Genomic DNA, 19,936 nt, shown 5'->3' with positions numbered 1-19,936 from the left:
GAATAACACCTTGTTTGTATTTTCAAGTGATGTAAGTTTCATAAACACTTGTTAAATGTTCTCGTTGATGGAGTACAGTAAAGTACATTGTAGTCAGCACAGCACAGCACAGATCAATACAGTACAGTACAGTACACTGAAATATGGTACTGTAATAATACAGAACAAGACAGTTACTTAGTGTAGTAAAATACTGTACCAGTATAGTACAGAACAGAACAGTACAGTACAGTACACTATAGTGCAGTACATTGCAGTAGAGTACAGTAGAATACTGTAAAATACTGTACCAGTATAGTACAGAACAGAACAGTACAGTACACTATAGTGCAGTACATTGCAGTAGAGTACAGTAGAATAGAATATAGGCAAGTAGAGTAGAGCAAAGTACAGTACAGTGCAGTACAGTACAGTCCTTTAAGGCACAGTACCTAACATGAGAACTATATGACACAATGCAGTGTAGGATGTAGGTTGCAATGTGAAGGCTTTAATCCTATGCGCTTAAATGGCTGCAATGGATTGGATGCTCCCCGGGGAGTTGAGGAAGATTAAAGGGCTGTTGTGCCATATATATATAACTCGGTGAGTATCAATCTGCTAAGACAGTGCTCTATACCGCAGTGGCAGAGCGCAATAGTTTTGGTAGTACTGGAACTCTTTCTTGGTTGTAACTCCAAGAAAGAGTTCCAGTACTACCAAAACTATATATATATATATATATATATATATATATATATATATATATATATATATATATATATATATATATATATATATATACACACATATATATATATATACACGGGTTATGACGTAGAACGATCAGGGTATATAATCCATATAGTTTCTGGTCATGGTAAATTAAACTACACTATACGCCTGTAAAGCAAGGATTATTCGTATTATGGAAATGATACTTAAAAATACGTACAATTTGTTGATCTAGATTTCAAATTGTAACTAGTATGCATGCATCAACACGTGTTGTTTTGATGGCGACATCAAGAGATATAGAATAATTCATATCCTTATTATTATGATTTATTATACTGATGATTTTTTTAAAGAAGGTCCTGCAACATACCTCATGAAATACATGCACGACACTTAGTGAATTGAACATGTCCATTTTGTTCTTACGTTATTTTTATTTATTTAATCTCATCTTTATTTGTAACGAAGAGGACAAGTAGCCATATATATTACCATAACATTTGTGGCTTCCAGATAGTATTCCCCATTATCTTTCTTCGATCAGCCAACGAAAATATGAGTGAGCTAAGGGGCTCTTATCACTACGAGTTGCTAGACGAGTAGTAATGACCCTTAGGTCACGAGTATTTACCTGCTGAATAAAGACAAATAGTGGGGAATAATTAAGTATACCAACGCCAGTACTAGTACTAGTGATGTAAACTAAATCGGGGAAAGTAATGGCAATTTTGAGCGTTTTGACCATAGCAGAACCAATGGCGTAGACGCGCGTTGTCATGACGTAGAACGACCAGAGTATATAATCCATATTTTTTTGTTGAACCTGGTTCGTGCATGGTGTAATAAGTGTTATACTTCTAAGTCATTGTATTATGCTGGGCTTTCACTGCAACTTACAGAAACAAAATATGGTTTTCGTGTTTTAGACCCAGACATGGACGGGATGGATATCTGGGATACCATATCGAAAGGGGATCCTTCACCGAGGACAGAATTCGTATATAATATCGATGACGTTGCCGACCCACCTGAACAAGCCATCAGGTAAAGTAACCCTCCTCCAAGTGGAAGACTGATATTGAAACTAAGAACGACAGGTAGTTTTGCTACTGCGCATCGCACCTAAGCTGATTTATTCTATATCATTTATCTTTATAATAAGGAAAAAGACGTCTACATGCTTGTGAGAATTCATATAAATAATATGTATAGCCTGTTTCACGTTAGCGTTCACTGGCACTGTTTGATACAGCCAAGTAGAAACCAATAAGTAACAGCAAATCGAACGCTTCAAGATAGCAACATCGCATTTTTGCTACATTTTGTCTAAATGTATTAAACCATTTAAACGTACTGTAAGTACACACAGATGCAATTGGTTTGATGTCTGCATGGTGGCATCTTAATTTATTTTATTTGAACAAAAATGTTGCAAGAAATTGTATTCATTCAATCTTGCTATCTTGAAGTGTAGCATGTACAGTTTCTTCTTGGTTTCTACGTACTAGTCACAAAGACAATTATTTTGCTGTTTGAATTCGGTATTGGAAAAAAAAATTTAGAGAGTAAACTAAGTACAGGTGTTATTAAAACAGAATGAAATGTAACTGATGATGGTATTAATTATCTTGATAGGGTTGGAGATTACAAGTTGATAGTTGGCAAAGCAGGCAATCCAGGTACTGACATATCTCGAGATTTTATCCATCCTATGTTTGTAACAATTGTTAAATAGTTATATTTTATTTAGCCAATGGAAATACTATTGAGAAGTAATCAATTGTCAGTGATAACACCCTGTGTTATGTGTGTGTTATGACAAAGAGCAATAAGGTATTTTGTCCCAATACATGCCATACTCATGTTCGAAAACACTCAATTCTGCTAATATAGGGTATGCATACCATCATGATATGAATAACTTTCCTTTAACAGAAAAAACAATGGGCAATTTTAAATATTTTTACTCATATTTCGCGTACCACAGAATCAATGACATAATAGTTCTGTTGAATGAAAAAGTGAATTATATAGTTTCATGTTCATCTAATATCCACATGTAATATTTTAATAAACCTAATGCATCCTTGGTTAATTGACTTGTATTTTAATTTCACAAGACTTAGTACACTAATACACGATTACAAAGAATGTTGGTAATTTCAGTTGTATTCATGTAATAATATAAATTTATGAAATAAATAAATAAATGAAAGATAAAGACTTTTGACAAAAATAGGAGCCATGAACATTATTAGGTGTCCACTGACACTTTATATTTGTTGTATTTGTTCCTGCTCAGGTGACTGGGTACCACCCCCAGAACACAACAGTGATCAGGGTATTGAGGATGGTCGTATACGTAAGGCATCTGTAATGCTGTTTAACATTCGAGGTAAAGAGGGTTTGATAAACATTTGACTTCAAAAATGTTTGTTGTTGGACGTCAAATTACAATAGACATCTTGGATAAATGAGAATAAATAAGAAGCTGAAAAATATTTAGCCTTATATAATATATCTATAAACCTTGGTATTTGAAAGTTTGTTGCTGGTCCTTTAGAAATGAAAGACATTCGGGGGTTCACCGTTTTGTTTTCAAGGAAACCGTCTCCCCCCCCTACCTTCAGATCTAACACATTACTTCATGTCAAGTTCAATTTGACCTCTAATATTTCAAACAAATGTATGGTGACCCCACATTTTTTTAATTGATTTGAATTGGGAATATATTGGAGTTTTCTTGAACGAAGTAACAGTAAATGTTATAAACAAGTTGAAAATAAGAATAATGTTTATAATAAAATTACTCGTAGTTTAGCTATTGGTATTTTAATCAGCTGTTTCTTTTGCAGATGATCCGACTGAACATAATGATGTAGCCGAAACCATGCCGGACAAAGTAGCTAATATGACAGCGAGGCTAGAGGAATTAAAACTGAAAGGTGCTACTCCACTGCATCCGACGAAATCGAAAGCATCATCACCAAGACATTTTGGAGGTGTGTACTCTCCTGGCTGGTGCTAGACTGAGAGATGAGCTGTATCTTATCATTGCGCCCTCATCGGCTTTCTCTTTCTGGGTATTGCATGAGGGCGCCCTGAAGCAACAGAGCACATCATGCTATTTTGAGAATAAGCCACATTTCTTTAACACTTGATCAAAATTGTTCGTAGGTCATGTTTAGAAATTGCGACATATTCATTCTACCATTCTTTACAACATATAGTAGTGAAATAGTACATTTTGTTATCCTTTCCGAACAAATTCCCTTGTTCAGCCATGGGGGGAAAAACCGAGTGAACTAAGGAGTCTTGTCACTACGGCCTCGCTGGACGAGCAGTAAAGAACCCTAATTTATTTTCCAACTGAATTAAGAAAAAATATTTGAGAGAATGATATTATACCTTTTGAAGGTAATGTATGAAAAGGAGGGAAGATAATGGATATTTAGAATGCATTGACTCATATTTCTAGTACCACAAAACTACTAATGTAGACACGGGTCGACGTTGGACAACCAGTGTATATAATCTATATTTTCTGTTCAAAGCCAATAACTCGGTTTGTGCATGGTATTATGTTCTCGAACATTACAACAACGACAGAGATATATAGCTATAGTTAGAAACGTTTACACAATGTGACTTTTGTGAATTTCTTCCTCTTTTCTTCTAGTGGTATTAAACGATACTAAAACCAACATGCGCGCGCGCGCGCGCGCGTGTGTGTGTGTGTGTGTGTGTGTGTGTGTGTGTGTGTGTGTGTGTGTGTTGAACTTGCCACACATCGTAATTACAAATGTATGATCTAGTAGGATTTTGGTAAAGACCAATAAACATATGTATAATTAGCATAGTTGTTAGGCTATATCTCAAAAGGCAGTGCACCTAGTATTCTGCAATGACAGGGTTTGGTTATATCTATGATTTGTAGGATACCATTCAGGACTATTTAATTGCATTCATTGTAATTAATACACTCATAATCCGTCCTTTCTATAGGGAGATGTTGGGGGTATTAGTAAAACAGAGAAGCCTAACAGTGTAGATTTTATTTGAATTCTTTGATACGGTTAGTAATGCAGTGTAATCCAATGTTGCAAGATGTCACAAGAAGATTAAAATTCATTAATGTGCATGAACGAACACATTTACAGTAAGGAACCGATGAAGTCTGGTACAAAACAATGAATCTACTAATAAAGCTATCACTTAAACACAGTCGTGTAAATATATACAGCTGCTAGTATAGGTTATAATTATTATATAAATGGTCCACACTGTCAATAAAGCTGCCCTCAACCTAATGCCTTTTTAGACGATGTGGCTTGACTAGACTAGACTGGACTAGACAAGTCGACTATACTGTACTTCAATATATTAAACTAGACTAGACTTGAATAGACGACTACTGTACTAACTAAGACTAGATTAGACCAGACCAGACCAGGCTAGACTGGACTAGACTTGGCGAGACGAGACTAAACCAGACTGGACTAGACTAGAAAAGACCAGACGTGGCCAGGTCAGGCAAGATTAAACCAGGCCAGACTAACCTAGACTGGATTATATTATATTATACTCGACTAGACTCGACTGTACAACACACACCATAATGGGATTCTCTTGTTGAGCAACTTGTACAGAGAAACTGGAAGATGCTTTGATTGAATTGAGTTAGCCAGTGTGACTAACAAATATTATATCGTGTTTGCTTGCCGTGAGAGTTTTGGAAGCGGTGAAAAGACCCCTCAAAACAGTGTCTTTTCAACAGGCAATGGAATAAAACACCATACTGTGATTAATCATGATGATGATACATTACACAATGGTAAGATTGTGGAAGTATTTCTTTATGTGGTATTAATGATAATATAAAAATGAAACATTGGATATATAAAGTACATACCATTATCAGAATTAAGTCAAAATGTAGAACATTTTCAATCTTCCATTCTACTCACTTAAGATTACACTCTTTAGTTTGCTACCAGTATGTATACATTTATAATATGAATAATAAATGTCTCAACCCCCCCCCCCTAACCCGTGCCATTCGTTTTCGTAGCTAGTAGCCGTGTTGTAGACTGAATAAATGGGTTATACGTATGTAGAGAATGCATTTTCACTAACTATTGATACTGTTCTTTCAATAATGTACTCTACTTGGATTCAATACCTTAGTTACAATAACACCAGCCCGGTGACCAAACCAAGTTGAAGTTACGCGGATGAGCCTTCGCTGGTTCAGACTTGGGGTCCATGGCTGGAACTATTTTCTTGGTTAGTTCTTTCAAACGTGCCTCCATTTCAGCTACTTTTTCTGGCATCTCGTCCTTGATGTCGTTACGTTCAGTTGGATCATCTATGGGAAATAACATTAATGTTAATACGTACTGCATAACATCAAAACCAACCAGGAATCTAAATACATAATCTAAAATACGTGGAAACCAGTTAATTACAATCAAACTGTAATCTGCCTCCACAATGACCATTGCTACATTGTGTCTAGTTCGCCATACCCCTTTGCCAACAAAACAAAAGATTGGCAAATCTTATCGTCTGGATCTACAAATACACATATAAATATTGACACGCCAACATTGAAGTACACTTGTACACATTTTACCTTTGAGCTGTGTTGATAAACAGTATATCTTGTTTATGTAATATGTATATGATTCGCTAATGTAGTGGTAGCTCACGCAGAAACAAATATTGGTTAGTGTTTGTTATGCCAGACAATGAAAAGCAGTGTCTTTTGTCGTCCAAAACAATGAAACATGGCAATGCCAGTAAGATAAGAGCTAGACCGAGAGCTACACAGCGTTTGTTTCTACTAAACGGATGTCCATTGTAACTGTGGAATATAGGTAACCAGCATATCACTCTGCAATACAGATATAATTATATATGAAAATAGCCAGCATGATACAACGCCCATATTTTACCATTGTATGTATGTATGTATGTATGTATGTATGTATGTATGTGTGTATGTATGTATGTATGTAGTACGGGTATACATATTCCTTGTATAAAACGTTGTCCAGACGCTTTAGTTGCTTTCTTCGAAGCATCTTGTAGTTTTGAGGATACGGTTGCGTTGTTTAACGTTGAACAACATCTGTTAAATCTAATTAATGTAGATCCCACAACCACGGAGATTTCTAGATTTAGTATAGTAGCCAATCGCATCTTTAGATTAGTATCCAAGCAGACGAATGTTTCCAACCCAGGTCGGAATCATGGTCTCGGCACCCAAATATGTGGGATAGGACTAGGAGTTCTTGAAAGAATGACAAAGCTGACAGCCAGGTTTTGTTACATGATGGTCTACTAAAACTGTAAAGTTACACCAAGTTCTTCAGATGAGTGAAGGTGTCAAGAACATTTGTCTGATTGGATACTAATCTACAGATATGATTGGCTGCTGAGACTATAAATCTCCTTGTCGCATAATCTACATTAAAACGATTCGACAACGTGAAGTATTGGAGGGGTGAGTGAGGCTTGGGGTGTGGTGTTTAATCTCTTGGAATGTACAAGGGAGTACGGGTTATGAAAAAGAAAGCGTATGAGTTATCCCCTCCACTACTCTCGCTATGATTCATGAAATGAATTCTCTTTCACCCCATACCTATGATGTTGAAGAGGTATTTTCCTCTAAGTTTTGCACGGCTCTTTTCAGTCCTGACGTCTTCCATCTCAGGTGGAGCTGTCCAGGAAGCTATCGATAGACAAGATGTTACAGAATCTCATTAGTACGCATGTATAGTGTACATTTGGCACACACTTAAGCTTGTTAAAGGAAAGGGATACCTTGTGGACTCATATCGTATAATAAAAACTTGACTGTCTAAGCAGACAAAATTATTCTTTTTTGCCTCTGTGAGTACAAATTTTCATTATGCAGATAACATGATTTCAACTTGGTATTATTCTACACGTGAAAGACTTTCAAAATCATCATTTTACTGAAATATATGTAAGCTGAACAATCCAATGACAATATTAACACATTTTGTATTAAATAACTGACATTTTGGTGTTTGGAAAACGACTAAAACGTCGTTATTCCATCACTGCATTAATTGTATATAAATCATGTATTGAATATTGTGCATGTATCTGACATCGAGCAATTACATACTTACCCGGATTGCCGGCTTTACCAACGATGAGTTTGTAGTCTCCCATTCTACCAAAGAAATATGGGTCTAATCATTAAAGCATAATACATAACATGTTTCCTGTTTATGTGCAGTTTTGCCTACTAGTTAATCTCACTTTGAGCCAAAACAATTGAAAGTAAGCAGCCACAAAACACCGGAACTCATTACCCAACTAACTCACAAAACAAGACCTACCTTTAAATCTCAATTAAAGAAGCATTTACTAGATAATACATTTTTGGAAGCATTGTAAATCCTCGTTTACCCCTTCTATATATTCAACAGGTGTAGTTATTTAAGACATTGCACTTCCTGCATATTGTTTTTTTTAAATGGTATATCTACATATTATTGAATATATTTTCCTTGGGCCACAAAACCGAGACTAGTTTGGACAAATTATTTTTGTGGTCAAGTCAGGAGTTTAAAGTTATTTATTAATTACTTTTCATTGCCGATGTATTCACTTAACTGATTCGTTTCCCTCGCTTTACGTGTCAATGTTCTACTCTTTTCGACTTCTTGCAATAAATATGTACTGAAGAAGTTACCTCAAAAATACAAGTTTTAAACTTGTGGTATCACTTTATGATATCTCACCCCCTTCTCAGTTAATTAATGGCTATATTTCAACTATTTTGAAATTCAACCATTTAGAATCCAAAATGGCAGTTGAATATTGGGCAGTTTGTTAGGCCTTGACAACAAGACAATGAACCTCCACACTTCTGTCGCCATTCTAAAATAACAAGGAGTAGGCTTTCAAATATCAAGGCTTAGTACTTTTTGAATCTCTTTCATTTTTAGGGAAATTGATCTTCTGTGCAAATTGTACCTCAAACGCACATGGGCCCTAACTGGGGATAGGATGACAGTGATGAAATGGAATGTTTTGATGAATTCGATTCAAATTTGACAAGGTCGTGGTTTACTAGTGCACTTGACCTGAGTGGGGCTCTGTGTGAAATGTAATATCGTTGTTATGTAAAAAGTAATTACATTTACGTTGCGATTTTCATTTGCTATGGTGAGTATTTTGTAAAGATTCTGTTAGTAGTACAAATCAAAATATGTCTAATTTCTATAATGCAATGAAAAAGTACGATATCTTAATAATGGCATATTAGATTTAGTTTAGCCGACCTTATAGCTGCACCAGCTGGGTCAATTTCATCAATATTGTACACAAATTCGGTCCTGGGTGAAGGGTCACCTTTTGATAAGGTGTTCCATACGTCAATACCATCGATGTCTGGGTCTACAGTAAAGAAACATCATGCCATAATAATTCACGCCCTCTGACGACATTATATAGTATGAAGATATCCACTGAAGCTAAAACAAGACATTGAATTCAGTTACATGATTGTAGATACATGGAACGGTAACCATTACAGCCAACGATATCGCCGGTAAAGGGTAACGCCAATCAAGTAAATAATCAATCAATCAATCCACCCATCCATCCATCCATCCATCCATCCATCCATCCATCCATCCATCCATCAATCAATCAATCAATCAATCAATCAATCAATCAATCAATCAATCAATCAATCAATCAATCAATCAATCAATCAATCAATCAATCAATCAATCAGAAAAAAAGCAATTCTTCTACAAGTTTCCAAATTACCATATGTATGGCATTGTCGGAAACACATAATACTCGCCATCTGACAGAAAGATAACCATTCTCATAATCTTACCTGCCTCTCCTCCTGCCAATCCTAACAAAGTTGGATACCAGTCAACGATATGCATCAACCTGTAAACGTGTTACATGGGGTGGTTTAAGATAAAAAAAAATGCTTGCTCCGGCAATTGAAATAACACAATGTTTAGATTATTTGCCATCAAAAATACTTCAGGGTATCGTTTTCAGTATACATTTAGTCTTCCCAAAGTATGTGATGTACTCTAGTGTATAATCATTAAAAAGAAAACTGTTTTTAAACTGTGTACAGAAAAATGTGTACAGTAACAATGGACAATGGTTATTTACATAAAAATGACAGGAAACGAAGTTTACACCTTATGTTTTTACTATTTCCGCAAACTTTATTCTTCTGGCAACAAATAGCTCATAAATACATGCAACATATATATTTTTAAAAGGTTAAAAAAAATTAAAGAAAACTCCACTAGGATACGCTAAACAAAATGTGATTTACTCACTCGTTGCTAACATAACCAGTTTTTTCTAACATCTTGCCGTGAACGAAGCCTACAGCTCGAGTACCACCTTCCCATAATGTAGTTTTAGAACCTCTTAGAGGCCAGTTACTACCAGCGTTGTCTTCTTTGGCTGTCCCTCCATTCTGAAGTGAGTATATAAGTATATAAATAGGGGAGACAGAGGCTAAAGTTAGTTAACTATTTCCGTTATATTTTCGTACATTAAACGGGTCAAGTTCTTCATTAGTCAACAACAATAGTTTTTTTGTGTGTGTGATAATTATGTAAGCGCTTACCATAAGCAAATAATGGATTCCAAATTACATGTTTATAATAAGACCAATATTGTATATCTTGTCTTATGCTTGACGCTCAGCGGGAGTGGTTATATTTCCATGGCGTTTTGAAGACACTTCTATCCTTACTTTGCTCGAGAATCGGAAACATTTCCACAATAAATACACTTGTTTTTCGACCACATATTGATGACATTTTTTTGGACGAACAATGGATCAATGTTTAGGGATTTTTCTTGAAAATGTTTTGAAGGCAACTCCACATTTCTCGAGAACTGGCGATATTTCCAAAGCATGGTAGAATGCTTAAACGTGTTTATCGACCAAATACTTTGGGCGAACAATGGAAACACGTTCAATGATTTCATCTTCATTCCAACCCCATTCCAGGTTTATGGTTACTTTAATAGCGTACATGCACAATGTATAACCAGAACGATAACAAAACTCAATGTAGTAAACTGATCTCTCCCCGTAAATAGTCGAGATGGGAATAGCAAAGGCATAGATTTAGCAATTACAGACATGTACATGTAGATACGTCATACATACGTCACTACTAAAGACGATGAGAGTATTGTCAGACATTCCAGCATCTTTCAAAGCAGACACTACATTTTTCACTGCATCATCCATCGCTGTAACCATGGCTACATAGATAGATAACATAAAGTTAAACATGACGGTATCATTACTATTTCATTAATAAGTTCCTTCTCGTCTTTTTGCCTTTTTTCCCTCTCCACCTGTCCGTCGTCCGTCTGTCTGTCTGTCTGTCCGTCTGTCCGTCCGTCCGTCCGTCCGTCCGTACGTACGTATGTACGTATGTACGTATGTATGTATGTATGTATGTATGTATGTATGTATGTATGTATGGCTATCTACCCGCCCGTCCGTATGTCTCTGCCTGTGTGTCTACCACCCCGCCCGTATCTGTCTGTATGTCTGTCTGTCTGTCTGTCTGTCTGTCTGTCTGTCTATCTGTATGTATGTATGTATGTATGTATGTATGTATGTATGTATGTACGTATATATGTACGTACGTATGTACGTACGTACGTACGTATGTATGTATGTATGTATGTATGTATGTATGTATGTATGTATGTATGTATGTATGTATGCATGCATTCATGCATGCATGCATGCATGCATGTATGTATGTATGTATGTATGTATGTATGTATGTATGTATGTATGCATGTATGCATGTATGTATGTATGTATGTATGTATGTATGTATCTATGTATGTATGTATGTATGTATGTATGTATGTATGTATGTATGTATGTATGTATGTTCGTCCGTCCGTCCGTCTGTTTTCGTCTTACCAAGTTTTATCCTCCGATTTTCGTTTTTGATGGACGGGTACATGTCGATGTATTTCTGTGGCGCCTGAAATGATAAAAAAAACTTAATAGTGAAACCATATATAATATTAGGTATACATTAAAATAGACGGTCTCACTATTGTTATCTTAAACACAGTAATAGAGGTCTACAGACAAAGATAACAACATGAAAATAAAATCACCCCAAAAGTAAATTAAACATATACACTGTACACGTGCACATTAAAACTATAACTCAACAATAAAAAAAAGATGGTTACCTGAAGTGGACCGTGAACACTTTGAAAGGATAGGTAGAGAAACATTGGTTTTCTTTGATCATGGTATGTGATGAAATCGGAAGCTTTCTCGCTGAACAAGTCCTACAATTATAATAACAATATATATTATATTAAATATACCATACAACAAATGATTTATTATAGGTAAAGTAAAACAGCGATAGGGATGGGAAATGGGTATTTCTGTTAAATGTATTACACGAAGTTAACAATATTACTATGAGCTCTACTTGGGAAATATATTTCTAACGACATAATGAAAGTCAGTGTTTGTAACTAAATTACAAAAAGCCACAACATACATTAAAAGGGTTGTTGTTGTACGTACAGGAAGTGATTTCTAAACAAACTGGGTAAACAGATGTAATCGTACAATAAATGTACAATATTACATGTATTATACATATTTCTATTAATATGCAATTTATTGGTCCTCTGTTAAAAACATTGACTTTCTCCCTAAAAGAAAAATAGAATGTAGAAAATCGTTGTAAAGTTATTGTTCTCATTACAAGTCTTGAATACCCTATATCATTGATATCATTCCTGCACATCTTTTCTGGGATTTATTTTTTATGTAACTTTTGTGAAGCTTGTTCAATTTTCTTTCCACAGTATTCCCGTGCGTTCCCTTCTACTTATACACTATGTTCTGCAATGTGCAGGTTTTCTTGCTGCTGCATTAAACACAGGCTGGTAAATTTATTGTTGTGGGCTTTCACTGTATCATGAAGCGACAGCATGATGTGGAGCGCCCCCAACGACGAATCTGTCAGTCTGTATTAGGCAAGCTGATATGAAGTTTTCTTAGCATTGAGATAATCGTACACGTATGTCGTCACTAACTATGATTATGTTCAACATAGATTAGATACAGACATGACGTTTAGACACTTACAGCTGAGTATACCCCCGTCTGACCCCAATCTGGCATCATGTTGTCTCTCAGATCCAGAAAACCAGCTACAGAGAATGAGAACATACACAATGACAAGTTGTACGTACAGGAAGTGTATGTGGATAATACGAATCTACACACAGGCACACAAGCGGCTCCTTGTATTTACTCTCTCCAAGGACAGCGCCCTCTGAGCTGAAACAGTAGTCTGTAATTAAAGTTGCTTATTCTACTCAAATACATTATGCATGGTACAGTCACTGTGTAATTTTTTGTTCTCAAAGACATCAATGGTGGTAGAAATGTTAGCAATAACAACCTCACCGTGAAGCACACTAAAACAATGTTGGATGTATGGCCACTATTGCAAATACAACTATAACATTTTAAGAAACCCATTGCTCTGTACCGGCGCAAAAATATTCATTTAGAATATGTGCACGCCTTCCCTAATCTAGACTATAACAATAATGATATGCCTCCTTGTTGATGGACACACTCCAAACTGTGATTGCTAGCAGGCTATCTTTCAACAAAGCGTATACCTTATACTTACATAGTGTATGATTGAAATAATCAGACACACCGAGGAGGAAACCATAGAAACGGTCAAAACCACGTGCCAGAGGCGTGTATTCCCAGCTACAGTATCCTAAATGCCACCTGTAGTAGAAGAGTCAGGATCAATAACATATTAGGAAGCTGGAATAGTTCAACATGAAAGTCAGATTTAGGCGTTATGAAATTAATTTAAACGTTAGCGACAATTACATGCCATCAAAACAACACCACCACCACCGCCACCACCACCACCACCACCACCACCACCACCACCAACAACAACAACAACAACAACAGCACCACCACCACCACCACCACCACTAACAACAACAACGACGACGACGACGACAAAAACAACAACAACAACAACAACAACAACAACAACAACGATAACAAAAACATTACTACAACAAGAACAACATTTCGAAAGATGCAGAAACGGCCTTACTTTCCAACCATGTATGTCGCGTATCCCTGTTCTCGTAGTTTCTCTGGAAACACTGTCAGGTGAAGAGGTAGTCCTGCTGCTCCACTACGTTTCAGTACTTTGTGCTAGAATACAATACAGTTGTTCAAAATTAATGGTTGTAAGAAATATATTATTATTTGAGAATCAAAATATTGCCACAATTTGCTTTCAATTAGTGCAATTATTTTAAACTACTGTGAATAATGTCAGATAAAAGTGCCATCCATGCATAATTGCTCTCCTTGCAAAGTACATAGTACAGATCCCTGTGTGTGTGCTTAGCACATTTGAGTGTGTATTAATGCACGTAAGCATGGTAAGGCATATTTTAAAAACTGGGTGTTCCTACTCACCTGCATACCAATGCGATATGGGTAATACCCACTGAAAAGTGCTCCTCGACTCCTATAATAAATAACATTACATTGCATTAAGAAGAATTCAGAGACAGAGAGATATACAGACGGACACTTACAGATACACACACTCATCCATATATACCTTGTTAGGGCGTAAAATGTACGTAAGAAAGACCAAAAAAATCTATATTTATAGTAATATTCTATATAAAGTGTATCACCCTTAGACGGTCATAGCAGCACAATGGTCTTATAATTATGCTTCTTCAACTCCATGGATAGCGTAATCATTGCAGCAGCCTCTGTAAGGCCCAGGGTATAATGTTAACATAACATCCTATATCCTACCAGGTCCCCAACTATATAGCTTGGTTGATATAGCCGTTCAGAAACAAACGGCAGTGGACCCCAGGCCCAACGGCCGCTATCATCTCATTCGACAATATGTGACTGAGCTATAGAAAATGTTGGTATAATGCTCTACTAAATGCGACGACCTGGGAATGAATTATGAGCCTTTAAATTATTTGTCTATATGTCACACTGATCATAAGCAGATGTACACCGAAGGACATGTACAACCGACATTTGTAATAATTGCCGAAATTTGTAATAAACCGAAATTTGTAATAAAATTGCCGACATTTGTAATAAATTGCCGATATTTGTAATAAACTGACGACATTTGTAATAAATTCTGTGAACGACAATTGTAATAAAAATAGCCGATATTTGTAATAAATTTCAGAAAAAAATGTGTAGTAAACCTGCCGAAATTTGTAATTAAAAAAAGTTAAGGGGGTTCCTCTCCGACTTTCAAAGAAATGGAATTACTCATTCTAGACTTAGAAGGGATATAAAATATCGTAATTACAGGTTTCCTAGAATTAATTTACAACCATTATGTCAGCCACTTGGCCCTTTGAGTCTTTGTTAACCAATCAATCATTCAATCAATCAATCAATCAATCAATCAATCAGTCAACCAGCCGCTTATACAAGTGAGACAAAACGTTGTAACCTCTGTTTAACTGAGAAACTTTGTATAATCAATGCTGAAAAGAATATATTACTGAACAAAACATCCGAACTGGTCTCGAAATGTCGCCATGAAGGCAAATACTCGCTCGCCAACTACAGAAGTAAACCCCCGTAAGGAATAGTTTAGTCCAACCATCTTGTTAAACGCAATATATACATACAAACATTAAGTGTATGCACCGATTTTGACAATCACTATTTAGTTGTCCGATAAATCTGAGTAACGACTTATTAGATCCTTATTCTTTTGAATTAAGTCTATAATACTCTGCTACTAATATTTGCATCGATCGAGCACTGATTCTCTCCAGCGAGACACTCATATTCATATACATACATACATACATACATACTGTGCATACATACATATATGCGGATTGATTGAAATAATAATAACTTGGTTAATTGTTCAATTAATTATTATATTAATCAATTCAATTAATGCTTGTTAAATCTACTTTCGTTTGACGTGATGTTTTTGCAATCTTGTATTTCTTTATTTAGATACTCCATTTTTAGTGTGGAAGGAAGGACCCTCCTTAATGTCACTTTTTATTACAAATTTCGGCAATTTTATTACATTTTTTTCCTGGAATTTATTACAAATATCGGCAATTTTTATTACATTTGTCGTTCATGTAAATTATTACAAATTTCGGCAATTATTACAAATGTCGGTTTTATTACATGAAAAACATGATTTTTATTACAAATGTCGGCGTTATTACAAATTTCGGCAATTATTACAAATGTCGGTTGTACAAGGACATCATCGTATTCTGTCTAACCAGAGCTGTTATTTCTTCGGCGACACTGCGAAATGACGACAGTGCGTCTTGGACGGTGCCGTAAAAGAGGCTGTGGTTTATCGTAGTAAATTGTATATAGCAGTACTCACGGTGTGCATATTGGCTGAACGTACGACTGGTTCAGAGTGACGCCCTCTCTGGCCAGTGTATCGATAGTTGGTGAGATAACGTAGGGGTTATTGTAACCAATATCGCCCCACCCTAAAGATTAGTAACAGAAATTAAAAAAAAAAAGAATTGAGAAATCCGTAAAACAAAACAACAAATGTGTATAGTTTATATGTTGTTAATTTGTACCCTGTTCTCCACGCCTGCTCTTTGTCTTCCACTTGTGTTTCCAGGTTGTTGACCTGGGTTGTTGACCTTCCGGTGACAAATATTGACATTTGAGTTTATCACTCAGCACGTTTAGGGACAAAAACAAAATCAGTATTGTGCACTTTCGGGCAAAGCATGTTTACAGTACAGGGCCAACACCGAGTACAAATTCGAGAGGATGGTTGTGTCAACAGGCACTTGTTTCCTGATATATGTATCAGAACATTTCTATCAGAATACAATAAAATGTCGATAATATCGATAATATTGACGTATTTAGCCAACTGTATATGAAAGGGGTAACATTACACTTGTGTCTATGATTGCGCAAGTCCACCCACCGCGCACCAGTCATAACAAATGGTCGCGTATGGGCACTGCAGATGTATTTACATGTACTATCAGCTGAACACAAAAAAAACCCATCATGTTTAGGCGTAAAAAAATTGTGTGGTTCCGATAACATTCAATTTTAAAATAAGTGGGGTAGGTAGATTTTTTATTTTATTTTTTTATATTTTTTTTTCATGTGTGAGTGTCTAGTTCATGTTTTCCATTGTTTTCCAATGATCTATGTGTTGTTTAGTTCTTCCTATCAAATGTAAAACCATTACAGATTGGAAGAACAGTTTTATATATATTGTCTTTTTAAGTTGATATCAGTTTCCACACCCACTATTTCTTGCGAGACTTCACGATTTTCGCGATTTTATTATTAGTTTTCTCGAAAACGTAAAAAAAAAAACCAGTTTAGGGTCAGCATGAAAAACTAGGTGGGGTTGGGTAACTGGAACCAAGTTGCAAACAACTTTTTTTATTTGGTCTTACTATGTAACAGAGTTTACTTTTATATGTCAAAATTACATTGCATGCAATGTATTTGATATGAATAGGGAGCCCAGTCATGTCCCAGACTCCAGGAGACTAATGCATACCACATGTAGTAGATTGTGATAAAGAGGTCAAAGTCCTCTAAGGAAATGTTGACTAATTCTTGGTACTGAATACCTAATTGCCATACCATATAATGCCACTACGTAAGATCAACAATCAAATTCAATCTAATTAAATCAATTTGTAATAAGCAACCACTTGTAATACTTTCAGTAGGAATATATGCTTATGCAAAAGTAAGTGATATGTGACGTATATACTCCGGAGATAACTCATACACTGCTATCATACCACCGCAACAACAATAATAATAACAGTGTCTGCGCCATCGTGCATGTCTGCATATCTTCCGGGCTATTTATACACTCTGGGTAATACACACACACACCAACAAAATTAGACACTCACTTCACACTACAAGTTCTCAAATACAGTGTCTGCTGTACTGTACATTTTCTCAGAGGATATTTTTTACATTGGAGTTAGAAGACATACATCAATGAAGTTGGATACACTCTGTACGCTCCATGTTCTTAAATGTAAACTGAGCGAAACGTCGCTTTCGACAAGACATGCTTAGCTACTGAAAGGTTCACACACACTAACCAAGCTATTGACGTTTATTTGGTTGGGCTTTCGCCATCATCAATCATTCATTTTGACAGTTCTTTCTGGTTGATAACAAACTCGATACTTCGATACAAACATCTTCCTGTTGGAGTCAATGTCTGTCTAATATACTCCGGATGTTGACTTTTCATTAGCATGTATGTCTAATATACTCCGGGTATGGACTTTTCATTACCCGGATGGCATTTCTCATATTCTCAGCTCCCTGGATTTTGAAGCGGGAAGTTTGCGGACACCTGATTGGCTGATCGCCCGATTAATCACTGTCGCTTGACAAGTAACGCCCACGCCGGTGTACAAGTGACGTTTATGATCAGGCCTGGGAGTGTACAAAGCCTCCCTATCTTAGTGAACAAAGATCAGCCTAAATAGTATGCGTTTACGTCCTTCAAAATATAAGGTATAGTAATTGTAGTAAAGTTGACATGACCCTGGCTGAGAAGGCCAAGTTTAACATCTCTATGAAAAAGGTATTGGTGAGACGTTTGCATGCTGTTAATAAAACTTGTTTACCACTGCATATATGATGATTGACGTCCCAGACTGGTCTGGCTCTAGGATATAGGTATGGTATTCAGTAGCTTATGTTAGACAATTTGTGAATTTCAACAAAAGACAGTTGGCTGTGAAAAGAAAATGCTCGGCGTCTTTGGTGCTGTACAGAGTTGAAATTATATGTATGGCACATCGGATTAATTTTGGAATGTGTACAGCCACTTGGCATGCAAACACGACAGTTTCATTCTATTGCTTGCTAGCTAGCAAATCAAATCATGAAAAATAATCGCACGCACTTACCGAGATCGTCTGCTAGGATAAACACTATGTTAGGTTTCTGTGGTTCATCTGAGGCGGTGTCCTGGCTGCGAACAGTAACGACAGCTAACGTGACGAGAAGCAGTGCAACACCGCGTATGGTCTGACAAACGTACATGATGGCTATGCGCTAATAACACTAGTAACGAGATTGCATATTTATATAAGCAGGACGTCCGCAGTCTAATCTCTACATCACGTGACTAAGTAGAAAGATGTCATGGATACCAAGTAATGATTGGAGATTGTGATAACAATGAAAGGTTAATCACGGACGGTGACTTCGTACAATCTCCAAGACTACTTTAAGTTGTACAACTATTGACAAGAGGATAGTAATCCGCATTAACGCAGTACTTTTGTGATTCTTGAGTGAATATTTTACTACATGTCGGTTCACGAATGTGTGACCTGTCATGATTACACACATTCAAAATTAATTTGTTCCGTTCAACCAAAATTGACAAATTAACCAACCAAAATATCCAACCGTGTGCATGTACATGTGCACACATATTTACCAACCCAAACACCAACCCATGCCAGCCACGCGCACCCATCTCGCCAGCCAGCCAGCCAGCCAGCCAGCCAGTTGTCCATCCCCCGGGGTCCATCCATCCACCCACCTATCTCACCAACCATTCATGTATATGCATGCGTTAAATACACATATTTTCATTTAACGCTTAGTTTGTTTCACAGTCACTGTCGGGAGACCAAATATCATTGTCAATACAGCAACCTAATGACTAATGTTCGTGTTAACATATGTCCTTGAGTATATGTGCACACGAACGCGCGCGCGCACATACACACACACACACACACACACACACAGGTATACATATTTGAAACGTGATTCCATCAAAAGTGTCTAACACTATTACAGATGGTATAGGACACTGTCTACCATGTCGTCATCAGTATTGGTCAAATTTAATACATCTTTATACATTCCAGTCCATATGGGTACAAATAAGATCATCCATTAAATGATCGAGCTCAATGAATTCAAATTTCAGTCGCGTACTGCAACTAATACTGAATACCTGTTTTTTACCAGGGTGTATAAATCTACCTGAATACACATGAAATATAGCTGGTTGCATTCAATACGACCTGCAAGAAGATGTCA

At 36.4% G+C, this 19,936-nt stretch overlaps 2 protein-coding genes across 2 annotated transcripts; one reads left to right on the top strand and one right to left on the bottom strand.

Annotated features, from left to right (window-relative positions):
* The first annotated feature begins 1,651 nt into the window (after positions 1 to 1,651).
* On the top strand, positions 1,652 to 3,772 carry LOC144448036 (arylsulfatase I-like). The gene is made up of 4 exons (XM_078138184.1): positions 1,652 to 1,761; positions 2,353 to 2,396; positions 3,020 to 3,112; positions 3,573 to 3,772. Exons 1-4 carry the CDS (start codon positions 1,652 to 1,654, stop codon positions 3,743 to 3,745), a joined length of 420 nt encoding a protein of 139 aa, XP_077994310.1. The 3' UTR covers positions 3,746 to 3,772.
* Positions 3,773 to 5,593: 1,821 nt separating this feature from the next.
* On the bottom strand, positions 5,594 to 18,921 carry LOC144448686 (arylsulfatase I-like). The gene is made up of 15 exons (XM_078138971.1): positions 18,784 to 18,921; positions 16,233 to 16,344; positions 14,288 to 14,339; positions 13,914 to 14,017; positions 13,461 to 13,567; positions 12,905 to 12,969; positions 11,986 to 12,087; positions 11,705 to 11,768; positions 10,925 to 11,022; positions 10,077 to 10,219; positions 9,608 to 9,666; positions 9,042 to 9,156; positions 7,881 to 7,924; positions 7,364 to 7,453; positions 5,594 to 6,085 (listed from the first exon to the last, which is right to left on the bottom strand). Exons 1-15 carry the CDS (start codon positions 18,917 to 18,919, stop codon positions 5,901 to 5,903), a joined length of 1,476 nt encoding a protein of 491 aa, XP_077995097.1. The 5' UTR covers positions 18,920 to 18,921; the 3' UTR covers positions 5,594 to 5,900.
* Between the last annotated feature and the right edge of the window lie 1,015 nt (positions 18,922 to 19,936).

The sequence above is a fragment of the Glandiceps talaboti genome, chromosome 17 (genome assembly GCF_964340395.1).
Source record: "Glandiceps talaboti chromosome 17, keGlaTala1.1, whole genome shotgun sequence".
NCBI lineage: Eukaryota > Metazoa > Hemichordata > Enteropneusta > Spengelidae > Glandiceps > Glandiceps talaboti.
The sequence above is the reverse complement of the archived record's forward strand: the minus strand, read 5'-3'. Positions and strand labels throughout refer to the sequence as shown.

Coding starts and splice junctions, on each gene's coding strand:
- LOC144448686 (XM_078138971.1), bottom strand. CDS start 18,919: ATGTACGTTTGTCAGACCATACGCGGTGTTGCACTGCTTCTCGTCACG. Junction 7,925..9,041: donor CCAGCTGGTGCAGCTATAAG/GTCGGCTAAACT, acceptor TTTCTTTGGTAG/AATGGGAGACTACAAACTCA. Junction 6,086..7,363: donor ATACCTCTTCAACATCATAG/GTATGGGGTGAA, acceptor TATTTCCCATAG/ATGATCCAACTGAACGTAAC.
- LOC144448036 (XM_078138184.1), top strand. CDS start 1,652: ATGGACGGGATGGATATCTGGGATACCATATCGAAAGGGGATCCTTCA. Junction 1,762..2,352: donor CCACCTGAACAAGCCATCAG/GTAAAGTAACCC, acceptor TTATCTTGATAG/GGTTGGAGATTACAAGTTGA. Junction 3,113..3,572: donor AATGCTGTTTAACATTCGAG/GTAAAGAGGGTT, acceptor TTTCTTTTGCAG/ATGATCCGACTGAACATAAT.